Consider the following 27,546-nt stretch of genomic DNA (forward strand, 5'->3'; position numbering starts at 1 on the left):
AAACAAAATAGCCTGAGTTCATGGTGAACTAAAATAGGGCTGAGATACAAGGAGGAAATTTGGCTTGGATGAGATGTAAGGTATCTTTGGATAGGACATCTGCACATAAGGAGGAGACATCAAAACTGACCATTATGTCAGTGTGTTGGAGTGAGAGGTTTTCTATACTGGCTTTATTAAAGTGGGCTGAGATTTTTATGTGTGAAGGTGTGTGTGTGTTGGCATTATAATGTTTGGGCACTTTGGTTGGCTAATATTTGTATGGGTGTGTGTGTGGGGGGGGGTCCTACAGTTGAAAGGTTTTAGTCTACTAATCACTTCCACAGGACAAGAAGTAACCTTCTTAAGAAGCATTTGGAGTGTTCTGATTTGAGAGCTGGTGGGATCATATTCAATAGGGAGGTAAGTAGACTGATCTAACAGTAAAGAGGTAAGCTTAACTGTTTAGTCAGTTTGGTTGAGAACCACAGTGGAATTTCCCTTATCTGCTTTGATGATAATTATTTTTTCTGTTGTTTTTCATTTCCTGTAGAGCTTTTGATTCTGCTTTAGATAGGTTGGTTTTTGGTGGTTTAGCTTTGGTAAGAACATCGGCATCATACAGTCTGATATTGTTGGCAATATGGTTGGGAAAGTTGCAGATACCACGTTCTACCAGTATCATTATTTCTTCAGAAGGTATTTTTTTTTCGGTGCTAAGGTGAAGTTGTGGCCACATGCAGGTGCAACGAGTGCATCAGGCTTCAGGGTAAGGGAAGACAGGTTTATTACCATGTTGAGCAGTAGTTGAGGTTCAGAGGCAGAGTTCTTTTTTAGACTTTCAAATTTTTGAATGTGTTGACATTGTATTTTAGTAAATTCTTTCTCTGCTGAAGCATTCAATATGTTGTAGAAGATCGTCCAAGGGTTGTTGTTCAGTGTAGCAGCAAGCTCTTCCTCTAATACATGAATAGCCTTGTTGGTGTCGGCCAAGAGAACGCAGGTGGAAGCAATCTGTTCACTTAGAAGACTGAAGTTAGTGCGATTATAAATGCAGAGAGGCTTCTGTGACATGAAACAGTGTTTTAATTTTACATAGTTCAGGATCACATTATTACCCTCACAGTGTTTTAAGAAGGTCAAACGACATAGTTGTCTTGAAATCTTCAACTTTAATTTGCCGTATTGACAGGCCTTGCATGCAAGAGAATCTCCATGGATTATAATTCTTGTACGAGGATTGTTTGAAAAGTTTGGTAAAAAAAATAAGTTAAACACATTTTTTTTTGAAAACATCACCTTTATTTCTCAACATAGTCTCCATCAAAGTCTACACATTTGGTCCAGCGAGTTTCCAATTTTTTCATCTCATCTAAAAAGTAGGATTTGTCAAATTGTGCAAAATAGTCATTGACAGTCTTGATGACATCCTCATTCTAAGAAAAATTTTTCTCCAATGGCCAATGTGTGGGACGGTGCACTGCCTTCATGCGCAGTTTTTTGTGCCCCACTCTTGGCCATTTTTTCTTCAGATCTTCTTTTAAATGGTCCAACAATGATGCATAATAGACTCTTGTTATTCGCTTACCCTTTCCCAAATAGTTTCTATCGTGAGAATCCTTGGGAATCCATTAAAATAGTGGCCATCACCTTCCCAGCTGACAAAATGGTCTTCACTTTTTTCAGTGATCTTTCACCGGCATTGTCCACTGTTTTGATTGCTGCTTGGACTCAGGTGTGTAGTGGTGGATCCAAGTTTTGTCTACAGTCACAAATAGATGCAAAAAAATCAAGCAAACTGCGATTAAACATTGCCAAACACTGTGCTGAAATGTCTTTTTGCATGCATTTTTGATTGACAGTCAAGAATCATGGCACCCATCGAGCACACAGCTTTTTCATGTGCAATTTTGTGTGCAGGATATTATACACTCATTCAGTTGAGATGCCTACAATCTCAGCAGTCTCATGCACTTTCACTCAGCGGTCTTCCATAATGATACCATGGATTTTGCCAATCATTTCCGTTGTAGTAATCTCAGTTGGGCATCCAGAGTGTGGTTCATCTTTGATAAACTCACGACCACGTTTAAACTCATTTATCCAGAAATAAATCGTCTTTAATGCTGGTGCAGAATTCCCATCAACTGCATCTAACTCGGCTTTAATTTGAGCAGCCGTCCACTTCTTCAAATTTGCAAGGGGTCATGAAAAAGATGATACGTGCTGACACTGGTACGAATGAACGAATTGTGTCACCGTCTATTGGAAATTTACCAAACTTTTCAAACAATCCTCGTAGATAAACTTATACGTTGGTTACATATGACTTTAAATTTTTCAGGAAATGGCAACGTATGCTAAAATATTAATTAACAGCTGTCTCCTCTATCTACAAACAGATAGAGGGAACATCCATCGGTTTTTCCATTCTCTCTACCCCTGGCCAACTTCTTTATGGAGACCTTTGAAGAAAAAGCCTTAAACTCAGCCCCCACAAAAACCCACTGTTTGAATGCTACATGGATGATGTGTTCGTTATTTGGCCACATGGCTTAGATACACTCCACAACTTCTTAACACACTTAAATGATCACACCCCAGAATCCAGTTCACCTTGAAAAAGGAAAACAAAACGGTCTCTCTTTCCTAGACACTCCGATTACATGCCAGACTGATGGATCCCTGGCTTTCTCTGTTTAAAGAAAACCAACCCATACAGGTAGATACATTCACCAGCAATCACCCCCCCCCCAGCCTCACAACAATATGGGATTATAAAAACCCTATATAGCAAGGCTAAATTAATCTGTTCAGATAAAAATGGCCAACTACTTAACCATATAATACCAACTACTTAAACATACTTCGGTGTCGAGGCTAGCTGGTGAACAGACGTGCTATCGGAGAGCTCCTGAGAGATTTGTGTTTTTTGTTGATTTATTGGTGTTTTGGATTCAATTTAATGGACTTAAGTGTTTAATTTTGGTATATTATTAGAGCTTTATTAACGTGGTTAGTGTACTAAAGTGTTTTATAACATAATCTATGTCGGGAAGTCGCCGCTACATGAATTCGTAATGAGTAGTGTTCGTGCAAGCTCCAGATAAGATAAGTATCATTTTCAGTTATCGATACAAATTACTTAATATTGTGTAGTTTTGTTTTGTTTGCCTTGCGTATTTTAGTGCGTCTATTTTTGGTGTGTTATAACGTTTAATTTGACAAAACACGTTACAGATAAATATGGCACCTGTGCGTAGGAAAATGGCGGCCAGTAATGAAGGTTCGCCATCGTTATCAAAGGACGGTAGCATAAAAGAAATGAGTCAGTGTACTAGCTGTGAAATGTACGCTTTGCGGAGTGCGGTCGGAGTGTGGTTAGATGATGATAAAGGATTGAATGTGTGTAGAAAATGTAGGGAGAATGCGGAATTCAAGTGTATTTCGGATCGTGAGTGTGATATTTTTGTCAACCTTCAGAATGAAGGAAATAGGGATATGACAAGAAACGGCAAAGTTGTACATGAAAATTGTGAGAGTGTGAATGTAGAAAGTGTGAATGATAGTATAAATGGTTTCTCAGAGAATAAAAAAGATGAGATAGATGCATTGAGTGAGATCGCGTTGTTGAATAGTGCGATAGAAAGAGCAAAACAGCAGCTAGAGTGCATGAACAAAAGTAGACTGAATGAACCAACCAATAATAAAAGGTATGACAGGAAAAATAGACGTATGAATGTGAACATGAACAAAATGAAGGATAGAGTGCTGTATGGAGACTCGTTAGTACGAGGTGTGTTAGTAGAGGATTTGACAAAATCGTACCAACCTGGTGCGACCATAAAGGACGTAACTGCGTCTATTAGAGAGCAAAAGGAAAAGGTGAAAGAAATGATTGTTGTGGCAGGTACGAATGATTTGAAAGGAGATAAAATGGAAATGATAGAAGACCTGAATGAATTGTTTGAGGTAGCAAAAGAAAAGAGTGAGAGAGTTAGAATGATTAGTCTTTTGCCACGGTATGACAGTGAAATGTTTAAAAGGAGGGCTATAATTGCAAATGACTTTATGTGTGGGTTATGTATGACGAGTGGTGTGGAATTTGTGGATGTGTGGAGTGAGTTTGATGGGCGAAAGGATCTATATAAGATGGATGGCTTGCATTTGAATGGTTACGGTGTAAGAAGACTTGAGAAAGTGTTGCTGAATGTAGTGGATGTGCAAATTCAGGGAAACTAGACTTGTTAGGGGGAGGTAGAGTTACAGTCCTTATGGAGGCAGTTGAATGTAAGAATGAATATAATATGCCAGAGCAAATAAGGACAACAAATCAGAGTGGGATAGTTAATATAAGGCATCAAGGTAGGGTTGGGGTTAATGGGGGTCTTAAATTCATGTACACTAATACTAGGAGTATTAGGAACAAGAAGGAAGAGTTTTTGGCCATGGTTGGCACTTCCAGGCCACAGGTTATAGGTATTAGTGAAACATGGCTGACTGTAGATGATATAACTAGTGGGATTGAATGTGATGGGTATAGTGTGTTCAGGAATGACAGAGAGAATAAAATGGGGGGAGGAGTATTGTTGATGATAGCTGATGAGCTCCAGCCAAGGAGAATAGAAGTTGAATTGCAGGATAGAGAAAAGAGCACATTTGAGGCCATTTGGTGTGAGATTGTGGCTAGCAGAACTAAATATACAATTGGGTGCTGCTATAGACCAGGTGATGGAAAAGATGGTGGTGACAGTATGCACAAGCAAATAGAAGAAATGGGTGGAAGGAGGGTGATTATTATGGGAGATTTCAACTATGGTCGCATTGATTGGAGTGAGGAGAGGACACACGGGAGGAACTGGATTTTATGCGGTTATTAAGGGATAACTATCTGCGACAGCATGTAATGGAAAATACTAGGGGTCACAGAGTTCTTGACCTAGTAATTACATCTGAGGATTTGGCTGTAACAAATATGACCACATTGCCACCAATCGGTGAGAGTGATCATAGGGTCTTAACTTGGGAGGTGGCTAAAGGTGTAGAATTTTCAATTAAGACAGGGTACATGTGGAATTATCGGGCGGGAAAGTATGACAAGCTTAGGAGTTTGATTGGTTCAGTGCCATGGCATGTACAACTGCAAGGACTAGAAGTTGATAGTGCATGGGAGGTAGTTAAGAAGTGCTTACATGAAGCAATGGCTGACAGTATACCTAGAGTCCGAATAATAAATCAGGTAGGGGTTAAATGGATGAATAACACCATTAAGCTTGAGTTGCAAAAAAAGAAACAACTATGGAGGGAATTTAAGGAGAAGGGTGACCGGCAGGCACATGAACGGTATAAAGCGCAGGCCAGAAGGGTGACGAGTGTGGTAAGAAAAGCAAAAAAGGATTACGAAAGAACATTGGCCATGCAGGCTAAAGAGAATCCTAAACAGTTTTTTAGATATGTAGCAAGTAAAAGGAAAAATGTACATGGCAGATTGATTTTAAAGAATGCCGATGGTAGGGAGGTAACTGAATCAGTTGAGATAGTTGAGTTACTGAGTGAGCACTTTGCAAAAGTATATCATCCAGGTGGTGACATTGCAGAAACGTATAAACCAGTAGATTATACGGGAATTGTGGTTAATGAAGTGGAGGTGAGTAGTCTATTGCATAACCTCAATGTCAATACATCTGTGGGATTGGATGGTATACCAGCTCGTGTTGTACGAGAAGCAGCTAAAGAATTGTCAGTACCCTTCACCATTTTGTTTAATTTGAGTCTCGGTTCTGGGTTAGTCCCGAGCGGGTGGAAAGAGGGGAAAATAGTTCCACTGCATAAAGGTGGTTCCAAGACTGCTGTTGTAAATTACCAACCGATTAGCATATCAGGAATCATTGTCAAGGTCTTAGAGAAAATAGTCAAGAGGAAAATACAAGATTGGATAGAAGAAAATGGGATACTGTATCGGGGACAGCATGGTTTTGTGAAGGGTAGGTCATGCCTCAGTAACTTGCTCACGTATTATAACACAGTGACGGCTGAACTGGATAAGGGTAATGGGTTTACGGTGATTCTGCTGGACCTTGCCAAGGCCTTTGACAGGATTCCACATGGAATTCTAATCAGTAAATTGCAGCATATGGGAATGGACATGGGGTTGGTGAGATGGATAGGAGGGTGGTTGACGGAGAGATATCAGAGAGTGGTTTACTCGGGAGTGGAGTCCACAAGACGGCCTGTGACTAGTGGTGTGCCACAAGGATCTGTTCTTGGACCACTGCTGTTTAATTTGTTCATAAATGATATAGGAAATGATCTGAGAGGAACAGTTCATTTGTTTGCGGATGATGCGAAGTTGGGTAGGGCAATAGTGAATGCAGATGACGTCAAAATTTTGCAGGATGATTTGGATAGATTGGAGGTCTGGGCTAAGGAGAATGGATGTCAGTTTAATGTGGCAAAATGTAAGGTTATGCACTTTGGGGTGAAAAGATTGGCGGCAGATTACTGCATTGGTGGAACCGTGCTCCAGGAAATTGATGAGGCACGAGATTTAGGAGTGTTGGTAGATAAGGAATTGAAATTTAGGGGACACATTGCAAAAGTGACCAAAACAGCTCATCAAAACACTTGGTTGCTGAGGAATACGTTGACAAGTAGAGACAAGCAGGTTATTGTTCCTCTCTATCGAGCCTTGATAAGACCCCATCTAGACTACTGTGCTCAGATTTGGTCACCTAGGTTTCTTCTTGATGGGGAGGAGGTGGAGAGGATCCAGAGGCGAGTGACCAAGATGATAGCAGGTCTGTGGAATGAACCGTATGAGAACAGGTTGAGGATTTGTGGGTTGCAAAAATTGGTTGATAGGGGGAGGAGGGGAGATATGATTGAGACATTCAAATTACTGAAGGGTTTCTATAAAATTAATTCAGAAGATATTTTTGAGAACAGGGCTGGTTGTGGGAGGACTAGGGGACATCCATGGAAACTGGGCAAAAGTGTGGTTAGTAAAGGTGTTAGAGCTGGGTTCTTTACTTTTAGAGTAGTGAATGAGTGGAATGCGCTCCCTGAGTCTGTAGTGGATGCTGTGACAGTGAATGAGTTTAAGGCGAGGTATGATAGATACTGTATGAATGTCAAATAGTTGTGATGAATATGATTTGGGGCCTCCCTCGATGAGTCTAATGACTCCCTGGAGTTGCCCGTAATAATAGTAATAATAATAATAGTAATATCCTTAACACCTTCTTAGCCAATGGCTACAACCCCCCCCCCCAAAAAAACAGGAAATATTAAAACCAGTTAACCCCCCCTTCATAACAGAGAAAACACTAAATCTATCACCATTCCTTATATCCGAGGCACGTCTGAAAAGTTAACAAAAATCCTAAAAAAAAAAAAAAAAAATGACCTGATTACCTGCTACAAACCATATAAGAAATTGGCATCCCTTATCGGCTCCACCAAAGACCAGCCACTTCCTGTAGACCTACCTGGAGTATACCAGGTCCCTTGCAGTTGTAAACTGTCCTACTACGGCCAAACAGGCAGGACAGTTAATATCAGAATATCTGAACATAAAGATTATATCCGGTTTCACCAATACAGCCACTCAGGACTTGCTGATCAAGCTCTAGATACCCACCACAGAATACGCTGCTGGAAGAAAGCCACTTTACTACACCGCAACAAATATAAGTACGAAAGATTATTCCTGGAATCAGCCTCAGCATTAAAAAACATCCCAAACCTCAACAAATTTGGGTGTACGAGACTGCCCCAAATTTGGGAAACTTGCATCCTAAGAACATCAGCCCAACAGCCAAGCCAACCCAATTTAGCTCACTAGGGGCACCTTTAGGACTCTAGGACCAACTTCAGTTGCCTTCTTCAGCCTCATTTGATTATTGTTAGTGCCTGCATGCGCATATCATAGTTTTATGTTCCCAGAAGATGGCAATGTAACATTGCCGAAATATAGGACGGTATTGATTAAAGGTTTTTAATTAATATTTTAATATACATTGTCATTTACTGAAAAATTTAACATCATACCAATATTCAGATCTCAATAACAAACTAGAAATTCTTAAAAAGATATATATCAAACAGCTGATTGTGAAGTATATATATAGATTTTTTTTTTTTTTTATGTGAATGCTAGCAATTGAAGGCTTTAAACCTACAGTACAGTAATCTCTCAATTATCCAACCACAGTGAGAAAGCAATTTACCAATTGGATAACTGAAGAGTTGCATAAATGGAGGCAAAGTTTATTCACAAACAATTTCATTCAAAAGTCAGTTAACTACAGGCTTGGCCATTTCAAGGATGCTGTACATTAGCATTGTGGGTAGACTATAGGTTCAATATTATGGAAACTCTACTTTTATGTAAAGTTTTTTGCAGCATTCACAAATACACATGGCAAATTTGGCCACCAAGTTTTTGTTGTGATATAGAAACATTAAAGAGGATCCAAAGACAAATCACCAGTGTGATATTGTTGGAACTCTAGAGTGCCAACTATGCAGAGCAGTTGAGGGAATATGAATAACATAGTTTTAGTTTGGTGGACAGGAGGAAAAGAGAGAGAGAGAGAGAGAGAGAGAGAGAGAGAGAGAGAGAGAGAGATTGACTACCTTCTTTGAATTCCTCATACAAGTAAAAATGAATTAAAAGATTTTTTTGTTTTTATTATTACTTTTCAAAATTCATTACAGTATTTCCATGAATTCCTAGGACTCATTAATAAACTTTCACACCACTTATCATATTTATTCTTAAATTTAATAAATTAAAACAGATGATGCCTTCAATACTCTCAACTGCAATCATACTCAATATTACATCAGTAACAAAAAATGAAGAATTGCATCCTTGCTTAACTGCGCTGTTCTTCAACTTCCAATGATAACAACTTTCTGTTCTTCATGGTTCACAATGAAGTTTCTGGAACAAAAACTATGTGGAACCTGAATGAAAATATATAATTTACTAGATAAATTTATTTTACAAGCTGACATTTCAGCAGCTTAAACTAGCATTATCAAAGAGCTTTAATGACACTCACTTAGCAAAGACTGAGAATGAAATGAACTCAAGAACAAGAACAGTCATGTGCATGGAGTACCACTTTCACTCTCCATGCAAATGATTGTCCCAGTTGATAAGATCATTTCATTCTCAGTTTGCTCAGTGTCTTTAAGGTGCTTTTATTATCATTATTATTATTATTATTTACGGCATCTCCATGGAGTCCGGAGATCATAGTGGGAAACCCAAATCAACCATCATACACACAAATCCTATCACACCTCTCCTTGAATCCATTCACTCTCAGCAAATTCATAGCCAACTCTGGCAATCCATTCCACTCACTCACCATCCATTAACCCTGCGGAGGTCACGGCTGATCTGACAGATATAAAAAATTGTTTAATATAAATATTCTTATACATATCCAGTGTATAGCTTGGAGGTCATGAGTAGCTCCGAATGCATATATTATGAGTGATATTCAACACTGTTTATGCGGTCAGTTTTTGTTTAACATATGTTATCTAAAGGTGTGAGATATTTCATAGTAAATTGAATTGTATCTGAGAGATACTGTGACCTCTGATGTCAGTATAGAATTGGTTTAGGTTTTTTTTTTTTTTTTTTTTTTTATTTACCATTGAAAATGGCTGGAAAAATATATCAATTAGTAATCCATCAGATGTCGAAGAGATCCAGCGATTTTGTTACTCAAGTCCGATAATGAGAATGATAGAGTCGAATGCGAAAGTGAAAGTGATATTTGATAGTAAATTGTATCTGAGAGATACCGCAAACTCCGATGTCAGTATAGTATTGGTTTAGTTGTTGTTTTCGTCTTTGTTTCTTTCTTCAATAATTTCTAGATTGTAACTGAAAATAAATAAACCATCATTTATTATATTTGCAGTGTTTTTTTTTTTTATGTTTTATCGCATTTTAGCACATACTAGTAATGAATGTATCTCTCAGATACACGCGACCTACGCTGCAATTTTTTTCGACTGCTACCTCTGCAGGGTTAATATCTTAAAAATTTCTATCATGACCTCTCTCCTCTGCCTATCAACCAATCTTTATAACCACAAACCTTCAACAATCCTCATAGGGAGTATTCCACAGACCTGTCACCATCTTGGTCACTCGTCTCTGAATCTTTCTGACCACTCCTGGTCCGCAAGAAACCAGGTGACTAAATCTGTGCACAGTAGTCAAGATATGGCCAAATCATGGCCTTATAAAGAGGGATAATAACTTCCTTATCTTTACTTGTTAGAGTGTTTTTCAACATCTAAGTAATTCGTTGATCTATTTTATCAACTTTTGCAATATGTCCTCTGAACTTTAACTCTTTTCCACCATTATTCCCAAGTCCGTAGACTCATCAATTTCCGGTAGTCCGTAGACTCATCAATTTCCGGTAATCCGATACCATCATTTTTTTTTTTTTTTTTTTTTAAATAACGAAACTTGTGGTGCGATCATAATTAAAAGAAACACACGTATTAACCACAGTGAAATTATTTAATTGTAAATATTTCATCCTAAGTATCTTAGGACATCATCAGTACAGTAGTTTTAAACAATAATAGGAATAACATACAGTTAGGGTGCATGATTACAATAGAATCTCATTAAACGTGCATAACGTGCTACAGTAGTACAAAAAAAAAAAAAAAATTAATTATTTAACACAATTTTGTATGACAATTTCCCATACTTTAGGAATAGTAAGAATGTCGTTGTGTTTTAAGTTTGGTCTGTGTAGTAGGACTTTGTATAAACGTTCGTGACATGAACGTTTATACAAAGAGAGTTCTGAAGCCCTACTACACAGACCAAACTTAAACCGCAACAACGTTCTTACTATTCCTAAAGTATGGGAAATTGTCATACAAAATTGTGTTAAATAATTAATTTTTTTTTTTTGTACTACTGTAGCACATTATGCACGTTTAATGAGATTCTATTGTAATCATGTACCCTAACTGTATGTTATTCCTATTATTGTTTAAAACTACTGTACTGATGATGTTCTAAGATACTTAGGATGAAATATTTACAATTAAATAATTTTCACTGTGGTTAATACATGTGTTTCTTTTAATTATGATACCATCAATATCATACACTATATGCTACATTTTAAACCTGAAGTGCATATTTTGCAACAATAAATTCCTAATCATTATCCATTGCCCATAATGTCAATTTATTTAAATCATCCTGCTGGATATTTACATCACCTTTATCAACTATTGCTCTCCCCAGTTTTGCATCATCATCATCATCAAACACAAACTTAATATTCCCTCTTAAATCTTTCCCTATGTCATTGATATACAAATTAAATATTGGTCCTAGTACTGAACTCTGAGATACTCCACTAGTCACAATAATTCTCCTAAACTCCACTCCACCATACTACTCTCTGGTATCTGTCTGTCAGCCATTCCCCTATCCATGCTACTAGCCTCATATCCATTCCCATCTTCTCCAGTTTCTGTACTAGTTTTCCATGTGGTATTCTGTCAAATGCCTTGGCAAAGTCAAGCAGTATCATGGTGTAGATATTACCTTTATCCAATTCTGCTGTCACTTTATTATAAAATGTGAATAAGTTACTAAGACAAGACCTACCCTCAAAGTCATTCTGCCCACTATATAGTAGCACATCCTTATCCACCCACTATTGTATTTTACCTTTCACCAATTTTTCCAATACAATAACAACCACTCCCGATATATTAATTGGTCTGCAGCTTGCTACCTCTATCTTGGAACCACCTTTATAAGCTTGCCAGAGATGAGAATTAGATTGAACAACTTTGTCAGAGGCAATGCCAATTCTATTGCACATTCATGCAGTACATGGGCTGAATATGCCATCCAGTCCCAATGCTGTTTCACATTCATATTTTTTTAATATGCTGAAACACCTCCTGTTCATCTACCTCAATGCTGATATGAATCTCTGTAACATCTGTAACATCAGCATCTGCAAAATCACCACCTGGATGATATGCCATGCCATTGCAAAATGATCACTCAGCAACTCAATTATTTATTTTGGTTTCAGTCACATTCCTAACATGAGCATTGTTTAAAAGTCATTCTACCATAGTCATTTTTCCTTTTACTTGCTACATAATCAAAAAAATCTGTTTGAATATTCTTTGGCCTGTTTGGCTTATTCTTTCTCACAGTCTGATTTGGTCTTCCTTACCATACTAGTCACCATTCTTTCTTGCACTTTGTATTGCTCATGAGTATGTTGTTCTCTTTTTTTTTCATTATTATTATTATTATTACATTACACCTCCAGGGAGTCCAAAGACTCTTCGAGGGGAGGGCATCTTCTCTACAACTCTTCATCTCACTATTCCACCAACCTTCATCATCTACCACCTTTAACGGCATCTATCACTGACTACCACCACTAGTACTTTCACAGATAATCACAAACATCCATGCCCAAGGCAAAATTCGAACCCGCAGCCTTTAGGCTGGGGAGCGGATACACTAACCACTCGGCCAACCAAGCTCTTGCTTTATATCCCTACTCATCCACTTAATTCCAACTTGGTTTATCCTCTTGACCTTGGATGTGCAGTCTGATATTGCTATCCTCAAGCAATCTCTGACCACTTGCCAATACACTACTGACATTCTTTCCTTGTAGCTTCTCAAGCCATGTTCTAAAAGATGTTCCAAGAGGACTCCTGAGTCTCTCATAATAACCAGCTTTATAATTGAACATAAACATCTTCTTGACAAACAACTCTACGTGTTCGGCAACTTCCCAGACCAAGACTGCATGGTCACTCTCTCCAATTGGAAGCAGAGTGTTTAACTTGAGTATGGATTCATCTTCTGATGCTATTGTCAGATCCAACACACTCAAAATCTTGTCCCAGCTATAATTTATTGTTTCATGTAAATTTTGCATCGCAACTGTATAAATTTCACTTCCATCTTGATATGCCCCTTTCCTTCTTGCAATCGATGTCCCTATTGTTAAAGTCTTCCATAATAATTGTTCAGCCTACACTCATTGCTGATTTGATGATATATGGCATCTACATCTTCCTGTGGACCTCCTTTTCTATAGTAGCACCCAACAGTGTATTTTGTCCTATTTGCATTTATCTCACACCAGATGGCCTCAAATGAACCATCTCCCTCAGACATAATATCATCTTTAACTTCTAATTTTGTTGGTTGTAATTCTACAGCTATCATCAGCAATACCTCACCTCCCGTCCTGCTTCTTCTATGCTCGCTGAAAATACAATACCCTTTACATTTTATCCCTGTAATTATATCATTTTTAATCAACCAGGTCTCAGTTATGCCTATAATTTTTGGCCCAGCTGAACAACTTATCAATGCCTAAAACTCCTCACCCTTATTCCTGATACTTCATGCATTCCTGTACAAGCACTTCAATGTCCCTTTGTACCCACATTGATGTTTGTGTAATGTCATTACCAACCTATGTAAGGGACCTGTGAAATCCTATTCAGCATTGAATATAGTAATATACACAATGCTCATTTATCACAGGGGGTAGCCAGAAACATGCTTGATTTTATCCTCTTGTTTCCCTGGTTTTGCACTACCACACACACACACACACACACACACACTCTCACTAAAAAACATTTTCTCCAAACGTATTCATATTTTTCAATATTCTTAATATACGAGGTTGTTTGAAAAGTTTGGTAAATTTCCAATAGACGGCGACACAATTCATTCATTCATACCAGTGTCAGCACGTATCATCTTTTTCATGACCCCCTGGCAAAATTTTAGCCATGTGCGACATGTAGTTCTCATTTGGCAAACATTTAAAATGACTGTGTTCACATTTTTCTTAAAAATGGAGGAAAACGAGTTTCGTGCAGTGATAAAACACTTTTATTTGAAGAAGTGGACGGCCGTGCAAATCAAAGACAAGTTAGATGCAGTTCATGGGGACTCTGCACCAGCATTAAAGACTATTTATTTTGGGATAAATGAGTTTAAACGTGGTCATAAATCCATCGAAGATGAAGCACGCTCTGGACACCCGACTAAGTTACTATGAAGGAAATGATTGGCAAAATCCATGGTATCATTATGGAAGACCGCCGAGTGAAAGTGCGTGAGATTGATGAGATTTTAGGCATCTCAAACATCTCAAATGAACGGGTTTATAATATCCTGCACGAAAAATTGCACATGAAAAAGTTGTGTGCATGATGGGTGCAGCAATTGTTGACTGTCGATCAAAAACACATAAAAAGACATTACAACACAGTGTTTGGCAATGTTTAATCGATATTCACAGGATTTTTTTTTTTTGCATCAATTCATGACTGTATACGAAACTTGAATCCACCACTACACACCTGAGTCTAAGCAGCAGTCAAAACAGTACACAATGCCTAGTGAAAGAGAACCAAAAAAAGTGAAGAAAGTTTTGTCAGCTGGGAAGGCGATTGCCACTGTTTTTTGGGATTCCCAAGGAATTATCATGAGAGACTATTTGGAAAATTGTAAGACAATAACAGGAGGCCATTATGCATCATTCTTGGACCATTTAAAAGAAGAACTGAAGAAAAGACGGCCAAGATTGGTACACAAAAAAGTGCTCTTTCATCAAAACAATGCACCATCCCACACATCGGCCATCGCAATGGCAAAATTGCATGAATTGAGGTTCAAGTTGATTCCTCATTCACCGTATTCTCTGACTTGGCCCTGTGTGACTTCTTCTTGTTCCCAAACTTAAAAATTTGGCTCGGTGGGAAAAAACTTTCTTAGAATGAGGATGTCATCAAGGTTGTCAATGACTATTTTGCACAATTTGACAGATCCTACTTTTTAGATGGGATGAAAAAATTGGAAACTCACTGGACCAAATGTGTAGCCCTCGAGAGATTATGTTAAGAAATAAAGGTGATTTTTTTCCAAAAAACATGTATTTTACTTATTCTTTTACCAACTTTTCAAATGACCTCATGCTTTGATAATGCCAGTTTGAGCAGCTAAACATAAGCAGGTAAATTAATGTGGTTAGTAAATTCTTTAATTGTACTTTTGGCATAAGTAAAACAATGAAAATAACACAATATCCACAGTAATAGTTTTTTAATAAAAAAAGCACAGATATTTTGTATTGAAAATAACAATACATCATCAGTGCATGGAAACAACAAATCTAGAGAAAAACCTAACATTCACACATATGACTAAACAGCGATTAACATCCGTAATGATATTAAATATCAGTAGCTTAAGTAGAGACTCCTTCAGCAGATGATACAGCACTTGTTATTTCGATTCTTTTAAAGCCACTGTTCTATAGCCCTCTTACAGAACAGTCAGTTAGTCATCTTCGGTTATTCATGAAGTTAGGTTATTCTCCAACACCATAAGCTTCAATTTATACAATAACATAACCCTCCATTTTATTGTATAAACTGTATAATGCAGTATGTCATTATCAACATAATTCCAGCAATACAGTGTATCTTTATTCAACTCAGTTGTAGGCTTATCATAACCTTATGACAAAGCTTATGATAAACGGCATGGGATAATTACAGCATTTTTCAAAAAGACAAAAAAGATAAATGCATTTTTAAAAATTATGGAGACAACTACCATGTTTGAATAAAAACTTTAGTTTAATATAACTAAAATCTACATTGAAAGAAAGGATACAGAAAAGATAAAAGAAATGGGGTGTTACTAATGATTTCAGAAGAGATGTATCCCCTCAATGTGAAACTTGAAGAAAGCAGTAATGATAATAGCTTTTGAGGCCAATTGATGTGAGGGGTTCACACACATTTTAGATATTTAGTGGATAAATATCTAAAATGCAGCACTGACTGGGAGCAGAAAATATCATGTGTGAGTAGGCAGATCGAATTCCTTGGGCTAATTAGGGACAACTATTTTATGCATCATGTATTGAATCAAAATGCAGGACTCCAGTGTTAGACTTAATAATATTGTCTCATACAGTGATAAAAGATGTCATAACATCACCACTTGGAGAAAGTGAACATGTGGTTTTGACATAGGATGCGGCTAGGCAGTTACAAGCATCAGAGAACAAGAGGGAGAGAGAGATTTGTAGAATTACAAAGCAGGGAGCTATGATAAATTAAGGAAACAGATTGGTGATATGCAGAGGTGATATAGTATTACTGTAAAGTAAAGTCTATGGAAAAGACTAAAAAAAGACTAAAAAAGTCATCCAGTAACACTCAACTACAAAGATTATATAAAAACACAAGAAATCAACTAACCACAAAAATACTGCTACTAATAAAAATTTATGGAACATAATGAAAACATGAAGAAAACATGGGCTACACTTAACAAATTACTAACTAGAAAAAAGAAAACTTCACCACAAGATTTTATCGCAAAAAAGTTTGGGTCAGGATATGAATGAAAAGGAACTAGCACACCTATTCAACTACCTTCACAAACAATATCACACAACTCAAAAAAAGATAATCTACCAACGATCAACAAAAAATTACTAGCACAAAGTCAACAGCAAACCATATATTTTCCACCAGTAACAAAACAGGAACTGAAAGAAGTGCTCTTACAGCTAAAAACAAAGACTACTCCAGGAATAGACAAAATAAGACTCACAGACCATTTAACTCACTTTGAACAAATAAATCCTATACTTCTGAGACTCTTGAACATAATATTCAGCACAGGTATTATTCCACAACAACTAAAAACTGCGATAATCATACAAATCTACAAACATGGCAAAAGAAATGATACAAAGAACTACAGATCAATAGCTAACCTACCAGTCATCTCCAAAATTATTATATTATTATTATTATTATTCAAGCCTCCATGGAGTCAAGAGACTCATCATGGAAGCTCCTTCCTAGGAAACACAAAGTCTATTATATCACTCCTTGAACTCATTGACCTCTCACCACACTATCAGGCATTGCATTCGACGGTTCCACAACCAAAGAAACTACTCCTCACCCTCTTGCTCACAGCTTCCTTTCGTAACTTCCATGGATGGCCCCTTGTCATCACTCCTTCCCGCTGCTCCACCAAGTGAAAGAACTCCCCAGTGTCAACCCTGTAACTGCCTCTCAACAGTTTAAAAAGTCTCGATTATCAACTCCTCCTTTTTCTATCCACCAAACTCTGCAGTCCACATTCCCTCAGCCAATCCTCATAATTAACATTTTACAGTCCTGAAACCATCCTTGTTATCTGCCTCTGTACCCTTTCCACCATTAATTTATCCCCTTTAAATCCTGGGGACCAAATTTTAGAATAATAGTCTAAGTGTGGTCTGATCAGGGTCTTATACAACAGAATGATAACTCTTCTATCTCTGCAGATCAGTGTCCTTCTCAGTATTGCAGCAATCCACTGGGTAACCTTCACCACTTTTGCAATATGCCCCCCTGAATTTCAGTTTTCTATCGATCATCACCCCCCCAGATCTCTTGTCTCCCCTACTTCCTCCAGTACAGCTCGTCCAATTAAGTATGCAGCCTCCCATCGATGTATCCCAAACTTCAAGACTTGATATTTTGCTGTATTAACCCCCCCCACACCCACACACACATTCATTTGCCATCTGTCCAGTTTATTCAAATCCTCTTGCAAGGCCACCACATCTGTACTATTACTAAAAACCCCTTCCCAGCTACACATCATCTGCAAACAACTGAATATCTCCTTGCAATTCATTGACAATTTCATTGATATAAAGGTTAAACAATACAGATCCCAGTACTGAGCCCTGAGGAATCCCACTTGTAACCTTCTGCTTCCTAAATGTTGCCCCACCATACACAACTCTCTGATACCTATCAGACAGCCAATCCTGAATCCAGTTGACTAACCCGACATCTAAACCTATGTGCTGTAATTTAAATATCAGCTTATCATGTGGCACCCTGTCAAATGCCTTTGCAAAATCCAAAAAGATTGCAGTGTATGCTTTTCCCTCATCAATTGCTCTTGTCACTTTATTATAAAAGGCAATCATATTACTAAAGTAAGAGTGCCCCTTAACAAATCCATGTTGATTCTCACAGATAACATTACCCTCATTTGTCCAACGCTGTATATAGTCCCTCACTAATTTCTCCAAGACCTTAACAACTACTGATGACACACTGGCCTATAATTAGACACTTCCAGTCTGTGATTGCCCTTATACAATGGCACTATCTTGCCTTCCTTCCATTCCTTGGGTACCTTTCCCGTAGCCAGACTTTCATTGAAAAGCCAGGTCAAAGGAGCTGTCAGTTCTTTAGCACATTCACTCAAAACCCGTGGTGAAATACCATCCAGTCCCACAGCCTTACCCCTCTAGTATTAAAACCTTCTTCTTCAGGATGAAATACTCCAATAAAGTGTTTATTGAACAACTCCACTATGTCCTCTGCATCAGTCACTCTATTCCCATTTTTATTCCACAATGTCATTCTTCCACAATCATTTCTCCTCCTACTGACGACATATCTGAAAAATTCTGTAGGATTTTCTTTGGATCTTAGTGCCAATCTCTTCTCGTATTCCAATTTTGCCTTCCTCACCATACTAGTCACTTCAAATTCTTGAAAAAATAACACACATACTAGACTACAGAACTATTTACAAAAGAACAACATTATATCACAAAATCAATACAGCATCCAGAAAACAAAAAGCACCATCACCTTATTACAAGATATTGCCAACACCATAAACATAGCTCTCAATAAAAACAAGTTTGCAGCCTTATCCTTATTGACTTAACTAAAACTTTTGATACACTTGAACATGACATACTGCTGACCAAACTACATTCAATTGGAATAAGAGGAACACTGCATACTTGATTCAGGAACTATCTCTCAAACAGAACACGTGACAAAAATAGGTACACATTACAGTTGAGATATATAGATAAAATATGGAGTCCCACAAGGTGCTATAATCCTATCACCTACCATGTTCAACATATGCATTAACAACTTGACCACACAAAGTAAAATATATCAATATGCAGATGACTGCACTACTAGCAGTCCACAAAGATATCAACACTGCTCTTTCCAAAGCACAAAAATCCTAAATAAAATCACAACTTACTTCTATCAAAACTCAATTATAATGAAGAGCACCAAACCTCAGATGTTAATTATACAAAATCCAAGAATCATGCACCCTGCACCACTATCACTCACTACACTGTCACATGTACAGCTGCATTAACAACAAAAATTGCTGCCAATGTCCCAAAATCATACCCGTAACACATGCAAAATACCTTGGCCTGGTGTGAAGTAACTTCACGACTGGCAGCTCATATATATAGAGGCTGATGACTTCATATCACTTATCTTAGTATTCCATAATGCAAAGCATATATCTTTAAGAACATATAATGTTATGTATTATAGGATCACTAACAAGGCCGGTTTCAACCTTTATTGAGGTCTCATCAGTGGGAGCCAGACCGAGAAGTGATACCAAGGTTGAAGCAATTTCAATCTCAGATGTTGAACCACATCTGAGATTGAAATTAACAACTATAGAGTCAACTTTTGCTGAAATTTTATCCTACGATAAGCAATTTCACTCCTCTCATTGATGATAAATTATTTAAATTAAGTAAAAATGTATAGTATCTTTATAAATTTTGTTCTATTAAGAATAAACCATATTTTTTGTTTACATGTACAGCTAAATTCAAATACAATAGACACATAAATGAAATATACTTGATTTTTTTTATTTATTTATTATTAATTATTATTATTATTATTTTGATAAGGGGGTACTTGGTAAAAATAAAAATAAGAAGGGTAAATGGATATCTGAAGTTTGAGAAACACTGCATTAATGGATAGAGTGGGTCTCCTGCAACGAGTCTTTTTACTCCATGGAGTGCCCATATAAATAAAGCAATTTCTTCAACTATCAAAGAAGCATGGACGTTTAGGACTTCCAGTATTAAAATTCTGCTATTTAAGCAATAGAGCCTCGAAAATCCATAAAGATATTGCAGACCGATCAATCATAGATATGTGCAGCCTTTCTCCAGTACTATTTGAGTTTTCAGTTTCTGCATCTTGGATTAAATGATTACAATGACCCAAGAGCTACGATTGTTTCTGAATACTACAACATTGATGAGATTCTTTCCATTAATAACAGAAGTTAAAGAAAATCTTTGATTTCTGAATGAACTTCACCAGTTAGGTACTAACAATCTCACTCTGTTTAATAACTTACTGAAGTTCCACCCTAACAGGAGGAATCTTGCTTGGAGAATTATATATGGTCATCTTCTATAAATGTTATCAAATGGAGCTATTTTTAACATTTGAGATCTAATCTGTAACATCTGTTACGGATTAGAAACATTAGAACGTGCATTTTTTAGTTGCTCTCTTGCCTTGCATATTTAGAACAGGTTATGCAATGCATTAGGGTATTCCATTACTTAAAACGAACAAAAGGTTCTTTTTTTCACAATAGTACCATCTGTCAGCAGTGAGAAGAGTTTTGATTTTTTTATAATTAATGAGTTAAAATATTATTTATGGAAAGATAGGAAAAAACACTAAAAACCAGCAATATGACACAAAAATTGTTTAAAATATTATATTATGGAAATATTATTATGCAGTCTGTTGATTTTTATATTTAGAAAGAAGCATTCTAAGAGATACCAAATTTTTGTAAAGGTGGTGTAGACCACCCACATTAGGCAATATTCACCACGAGAAGTTACAATTCTGTCTATTTTTATTATGAGAGGTTTTTCACACATTTCCAACCTGTTATTTCACTGTTGTCTTATAGTCAACTGCAGGAATGACTGAAGAGCAATCCCAGACAGAGAAGGCCAACTGAAGGCAGTTAATTTAGATAAGGTAACCACCACCTGGGTATCAGTCATCTCTGAGATTTTAATTTCAATTGGTCTTTTTTGTTGTTCAGCTGCAATGAGACTGGTGAAAAAGGAAAACGGATAGCCTGTGGCTATAGGAGGATATAAAGGACCTGAGGCCTTTTTATTTTTGGTCTTTCATACTGTTCACTGTATTTTCTTCTTTCTCGTAATAGTATCAAGCTCTATTGCACCTCTATGCTATTTTATGGCCATGATGAATTTTGCTTTACTTTCTTCGAAAATCAAAGATGGAAAATTAAACTTACATGAAATAAATTTATTAGCTGTAAATTTTTGCCTAAGTATAATAGGCATCCTCAATACAATAAAACAGTGACACACAAAATAAAATTACAATAAAATAATCATTTTCAAAAAAGCATCATTACAGCATCAATAGGACAACAGATGGTTAGTAAATTTCCAACTATTAAAAAAAAATTACAATAATATAATAATCATGAATTTGCATAAAAAGGAAAATAGCATATTTTCCATAAAGGGATAACAAAAAGCCATGAGATCTGTTTATTTATTTGTTTATTTCTGGTAAGTGTAGAAAGGCCTTGCAGCTCTCCTTATAGAACTGCTCTATAAGGAATCTACTTTTATGTAAAAATTTAGTTTTCTGCCAAAAGACTATGTTTAATCAAGATGGCATGTTCTGCTAGGCCAGACTGCTCAGGTTCATGACACTGGATATAAGATTTATGTTCTTCGAGATGGATGGCTGCAGATCTGACAGACTGTTCAAAGTAAGACAAACCACAGGAACAGGAGATCTGATAAACATCTAAAAGGCTGAGTGGAGAAAGCTCAAGAAAGGAAGGTAGAAATCTTCTTGACAGGATGAAGGGATACTGTAATATTAAGAGGTTTTAGAACTTTAGCAATATGTTCAGAAATTCCTTTAGTATATGAGAATGGAATCTGAGTGATATCTTCAGGAGATCTTGAGACTGGTTGCCTAAAGCTATAGCTTTCTAGATAAATGATTGATTGAAGGCATTTTTCATAAAATCAGATTCAATATAATTCAATTCTTGCTGTAAAAGGACTTTAGTGGAACAAATATGATGAGCACAATGCAGCAAGCATGATGCCATCTTAATCCTTTCTTCTCCACTCACACTTTGCATCCAAAACCAATATGCACACCTCATGCAGTGTTCTCTCTCTCTCTCTCTCTCTCTCTTTCCAGCCTATTCTTCTCCCATTTCTGTGCTGACTGCCTTATGTTTCCACTTGCTCATTCACTTTATTCATACTACTCACTTCTCTATTCACAAGTTTTCCTACCTTCCTTCCATGCTTTTACACATCACTTAGTTCCTAGTTTCACAGATCTTCTATTCACTGCAGTCATTACTTTTCCTTCCAGCAACAGTCTCTCCAGCCAACTCACACTAAACCCATTTAAATGTCATCTGCTTTTATATATAATAGTTCCATCCTTCCCTCAAATTCATCCTACACATTCACAAAATGTACTCCTTTCTCCTCACACATCTCTATTAGAATACTATTTGTGATCTTTGCTTGCCATCTCAAATCACCACTGTCATACCTGGGCAATACAGTGACAACTTTTTCTATCACACCATTATCTTTTACACCTCTGGGCAACTTCTGATATCCATTCTCACATTCTCTTTTTTCCTAATCAAATCATTCATTCCTACTATCACTAACAACTATTTTGCTAGCTTAGTAATCATATCCAATACCCATTCATTGTGCTCAGTCTACTTCTAAGAAATCGAACTTTGTGCATCTACTCATTCACCATACTTCTAATAAATGAATCCCCCATGCAGCACTACTCTTGAATTATTCATTATTCAAGATTAACTTGAATTAACTGTCAGACATGCTTTCAAAGAAGCATTTTCTTTAGTGGCAAAAATAATAACAATTCCATTTACCTGGGAAACGATGTTAAAGTGTGTTTTGCTGCAAATATGTTTCACAGTACACATGAATGCAGTGTTTCATCTGGAGATAAGATTTTAGTTTTTGCTGCTACATAAGTATAACTACTGAAATTACTAATATGTTTTGTTTCCTCCTGGATGAAGTTCTGGGAGTAATGGTGGTGGTGGTGGTGGTTGTGAATTGTGCGCGCATAGGTTGGAGGAGGGGATCCCCTAGTTTTCTTCAGTCGTAGAAGAGAACTGTCTAGTTACCATGGTTCCTATGCAAAAGCCAGAGAGACAAGGAGTTGATGTGTCCAGCAAGATAAACATGGTGAAAATTATGACATTTGAACTAAAGATAGCCTAACATTACTAGTAGTAGAGGTATTAAAAAACAAAAAAACTATATATAGATCTATATAAAAAAGACAAAGCACTTTCTTATGGATAGCTTATATATATATAAATATATGTAAACAATAAGAAAAGAAAGGCAGGAGCATCACAACATACCTCTGACTAGCTTTGTGCATGTATACAATATGCAAATAGACAGTTTTTTTTTTTTTAACTGTTACATATTAAGTTACGTTTTTACAAGTATATTACAAACAAACAAGTATATTACAAATTTTAAATCCAAACACGTTTAAAATACTACAAATTAGCTTACCTAGTATGTTTACAGAAAAATTTCGATGAGTCTCACCAGCAATATTCTTAACAATACATGTATACCTTCCAGCATCTTCTGGTTTGGAATTGGTTATGATTAATTTCTGACCATGTTCTGTAATATGAAGACCCTTAGTGATATTCAGTGTGACTCTGTCTTTATACCATGTAATTTGAGGAGGTGGTATAGCAGTCGCTGGGCAATTTAAAGTAATGGACTCATTTTCAATTACATCAGATTCTTCATCAGTATTCCTGCGACTTAAAATGGGGGGAACTGTAGTAAAAATACAACTTTCAGAAGACATTTTTAAGTATTATAAATATATCACTGAAAGTGAAACTTGAAATATATTAAATAATCTACATGTAAAATAAATAGTATTCATTAGTAATTATATACAGCTGGTCTAGTGGTATGGATTTTTTGTAAATATCTTTAGTATTAGATGAATTTCAGTGCTTAACATAAAACTATCATCCTACTTATTAGAGGCTTGAAGTAGCATGAAAAAAGTACCATATCTGGTCACTGAATTAGTATTCCTGATTCACTGTGCACTATCCTGAGTGGCATAAGATATATCTTATATCTTATCTCATGTCATAAGATATAATATGACAGGCATACTTGTCATATTATATCTTATGACATGATATGACTGAGTGTGCTATATTATGCTGAATATATCTACAAGAGAAGGCAGGTTTGCAATGCAGTGAACTGGATTGTGTCTAGGGGAGAATGGGAGAGCAGAATATTTGGGAATGCTTTTTTTTATCTTTTCTTTTTCATGGTAAACATGATATGGGGATGTAAACTACTGACTTGTTCTAGGAAGAGGAGTAGTCTGTTTTCTGAATGTAGTAAGAAATATTCAGAGAAGAATGCTCTATGCTTTGAATTTATGGTAATTTCACTGAGGATTTTATTTTCAGTCCATTTCTAAAATAAAAAGCCAAAAGGCTTCATGAAATAATGAAATAATGCTTAATATGAAATAATGTTGGATCTAATATCCACTTTGCTTATGTAATTTTCTATCCATTATTTTCAGATTGAAATATCTGCATATTAAGACAGTTATTTTCACTAAAATATTCTTGTGCTTTTGTGTATGTGTTATCTATTCCTATGTCACAAGCATCTTTAAAAATTTGTATCAGTAGATTAGCTCAATGGACAAAGGACATATATTTTATTATACAACCCTTTAACTATGGGGACACAGGCTGATAGATTGCTGAGTGATAATTACCTGAAACAGCACATGAAGCAATTTTATCAAAATATGTTTTTTTAACTGCTTATATTTCACTGAATTTCAAATAAGCATCATCAGAGCATAACACACTTGTACACATGACAGTGAGTAAATGAAACAACACAATTACAATGGACAAAAGATCTAGCATCCCATTTTGGCACCCTCTAATGTTGTAAAAAAAATAAAAAAAAACATTATAGCTATGTGGAAGTTGCTCTTAGGATGACAGTCTCCCAAATTTTTGGGAGACTGTCATCCTAACCTAAAGTTAATGCAACCATATTTGTTAAGGTTAGAAGAATTCTTCAAAACCATTGCTGACTCAAAAAATAATCTTTCAGATCTGTAACGACTCCAGAGTAGCACATTCGTTTTCTTCTTTTTTTTTCCTGTGTGAAGGTGTGTAAAAGCGTGGTCTGCCAGTCCTGACTTGTCATAGTAGCAAATGTATTTTTTATGTTCTTACAGGCGGATGTTAACTGATCTTCCTGTTTGCCCATAGTAGGCCAAGTCACAGTCACAGGGAACTTCATACACTTCTGGATGTGCCTTCGCACCACTTTCAAATCTTATGTCAAACTAGAACTCTGATCCACTTGCTTAAGGATAAACTTCACCCTTTAGCACACCCAGGAGTGTGTGAAGTTCTCTGGGACTGTGACTTGGCCTACTATGGACAGATCAGTTAACATCCACCTGGAAGAACATAAAAAATACATTCGCTACTATTAATATGGCAAGTCAGGACTGACAGACCACACTTTGGACACTCCTTCACACAGGATCAGAAGGAAGAAAATGAATGTGCTATTCTGGAGTCGTTACAGATCTAAAAGATTATTTTTTGAGTCAGAAATGGCTCTGAAGAATTCTCCTAACCTGAACAAATATGGTTGCATTAATTTGCCAAAAATTTGGGAGATTGTCATTCTAAGAGCAACTTCCACATAGTTGTAATGGTGATTTTTTTTTTTTAACATTAGAGGGCATTAAAATAGGGCTCCAGATCTTTTGTCCATTGTAACTGTATTGTTTCACTTATTCACTGTCACGTGTACAAGTGTGTTGTGCTCTGATGATGTCGATTTGAAATTCAGCAAAATATAAGCAGTTAATAAAACATCTTTTGATAAAATTGTTTGGTGATGTTAATACCGTTAAAAATTAAGTCATGAATAACTGTCAACACCTAAGCTTATTCTGTTAGATATGAGGCAGTGGATATACACAGTCAGACAGTTCTAAAACTTGTGATATTATCAGAAGATCTGAATATAACAGAGGTAGATTGCTACCAAATGTGGGGAGTGATCATGCCATCATGACTCACACATGGAATTTTTAGTTTGGAAGGGATAGATATACAAAGGGGGTGCTGAAAAGTTCCCAAAAATTATTGAAATAAGTGAGACATGGTTGGATGAAGACAACATTCTGACATAAATAGAAATGGAAGGTTATGATGTATTTTGTGAGGATAGAGAAAATAAAAAGGGAGGGGGGAGATTGCTATTAATGATAGAGAAAGAGCTATGTTCATACAAAGTAGAGATGCAAGAGCGAAATAGTGCCAGTAGTTTTGAGGCAGTATGGTGTGAGATAGAGGTGAATAGAATGAAATACTTGGTAGGATGTTGTTATAGGCCTGGTAATGTGGATAGTAGTGACTATGAAATGTATAATCAAATTAGCCAAGTAAATAAGAAAAAGGTGATCATTATGGGAGATTTTAATTAAGGCATTAATCATCCCAATATACATTGGGATGATGAGATAGCAACTGGAAGTAAAGAAAATGAGTTTCTTTAGTTTTTGAGGGAGAACTACATCAGACAGTATGAAAGAGGGCACACGAGGATTGAGGAGCTTGGATTTGATCATCTCATCAGAGGATGGAATTATAAATGAGCTGTCCAATCACCATTCCAGTTGGTGAGAGTGACCATGAAATGATTTCCTGGGTGGTTGTCAGCAGTGCCAGGACCTCTCTGATGAAAGGATATATGTGGAACTACAAGGGTGGTGATTATGAAGAGCTCAGAGACAGCTTGCAGGTGTAGCATGGAATGAAGAGTTAGCTGGAAAAGAGATCAATGCAGCTTGAGGGGGGGGGGATATTCAAGAACTAGCTAGTAGAAGCAATGTTTAAATATATTCCAAGGGTCAGAAGGTTAAATGAGGTAGGTGTGAAATGGATGAATGAAGAAAATAAACATATGATACAGAGAAAAAGGGCATTATGGAGGTAGCATAAGCGAAGTGGTAATAACTAATTCCATGAGGATTACAAAGATCAGGCAAGGCAGGTTATTTGGTTGGTAAGGGTAGGAAAAGTGAGGTGTGAGCAGCAGTCAGCTAATGAAGCCAAAAAAGAATCCTAGGGTTCTGTTGATATGTAGCCAGCAAAAGAAAGAATGATTATGGAAGGATGACACTGTTTGGAGAAAATGGTATATTGTGGAAGATATAGTGGAGCTACTTAATGAGCAGTTCATAAAGATATTTTATTCTTGTGAATGTGACTTCATGGAGAGATTAAGAATAGTTGATGATGGGAGGAGAGACTGACTGTAAGTGAGCAAGAGGTGTATGGAGAGTTGAGCAAACTAGATGTTAATAAGACTCTGGGGCTTGATAATACATCACCATGTATTCTGAAGAAATGCGCCAAGGAGTTGACATCTGCCTTGACATATTTTTAATATGTCAAGGCAGATGCCACTT

The 27,546-nt window shown here is 36.7% G+C and overlaps 1 protein-coding gene across 1 annotated transcript in view; it reads right to left on the bottom strand.

The window, feature by feature from the left end:
• The window catches only part of LOC150104035 (hemicentin-1-like), a 594,473-nt gene that overhangs the window by 144,376 nt on the left and 422,551 nt on the right, over positions 1–27,546 (bottom strand). Inside the window, exon 21 of the mRNA XM_090396386.1 lies at positions 23,553–23,831. Within this exon, the coding sequence (XP_090252512.1) occupies positions 23,553–23,831 (279 nt within the window). The remainder of the gene's footprint in view (positions 1–23,552; positions 23,832–27,546) is intronic.

This window comes from Typopeltis vanoorti, chromosome 8, assembly GCF_054136105.1.
Source record: "Typopeltis vanoorti isolate ZY-2024b chromosome 8, IOZ_Tvanoo_1.0, whole genome shotgun sequence".
NCBI lineage: Eukaryota > Metazoa > Arthropoda > Arachnida > Uropygi > Thelyphonidae > Typopeltis > Typopeltis vanoorti.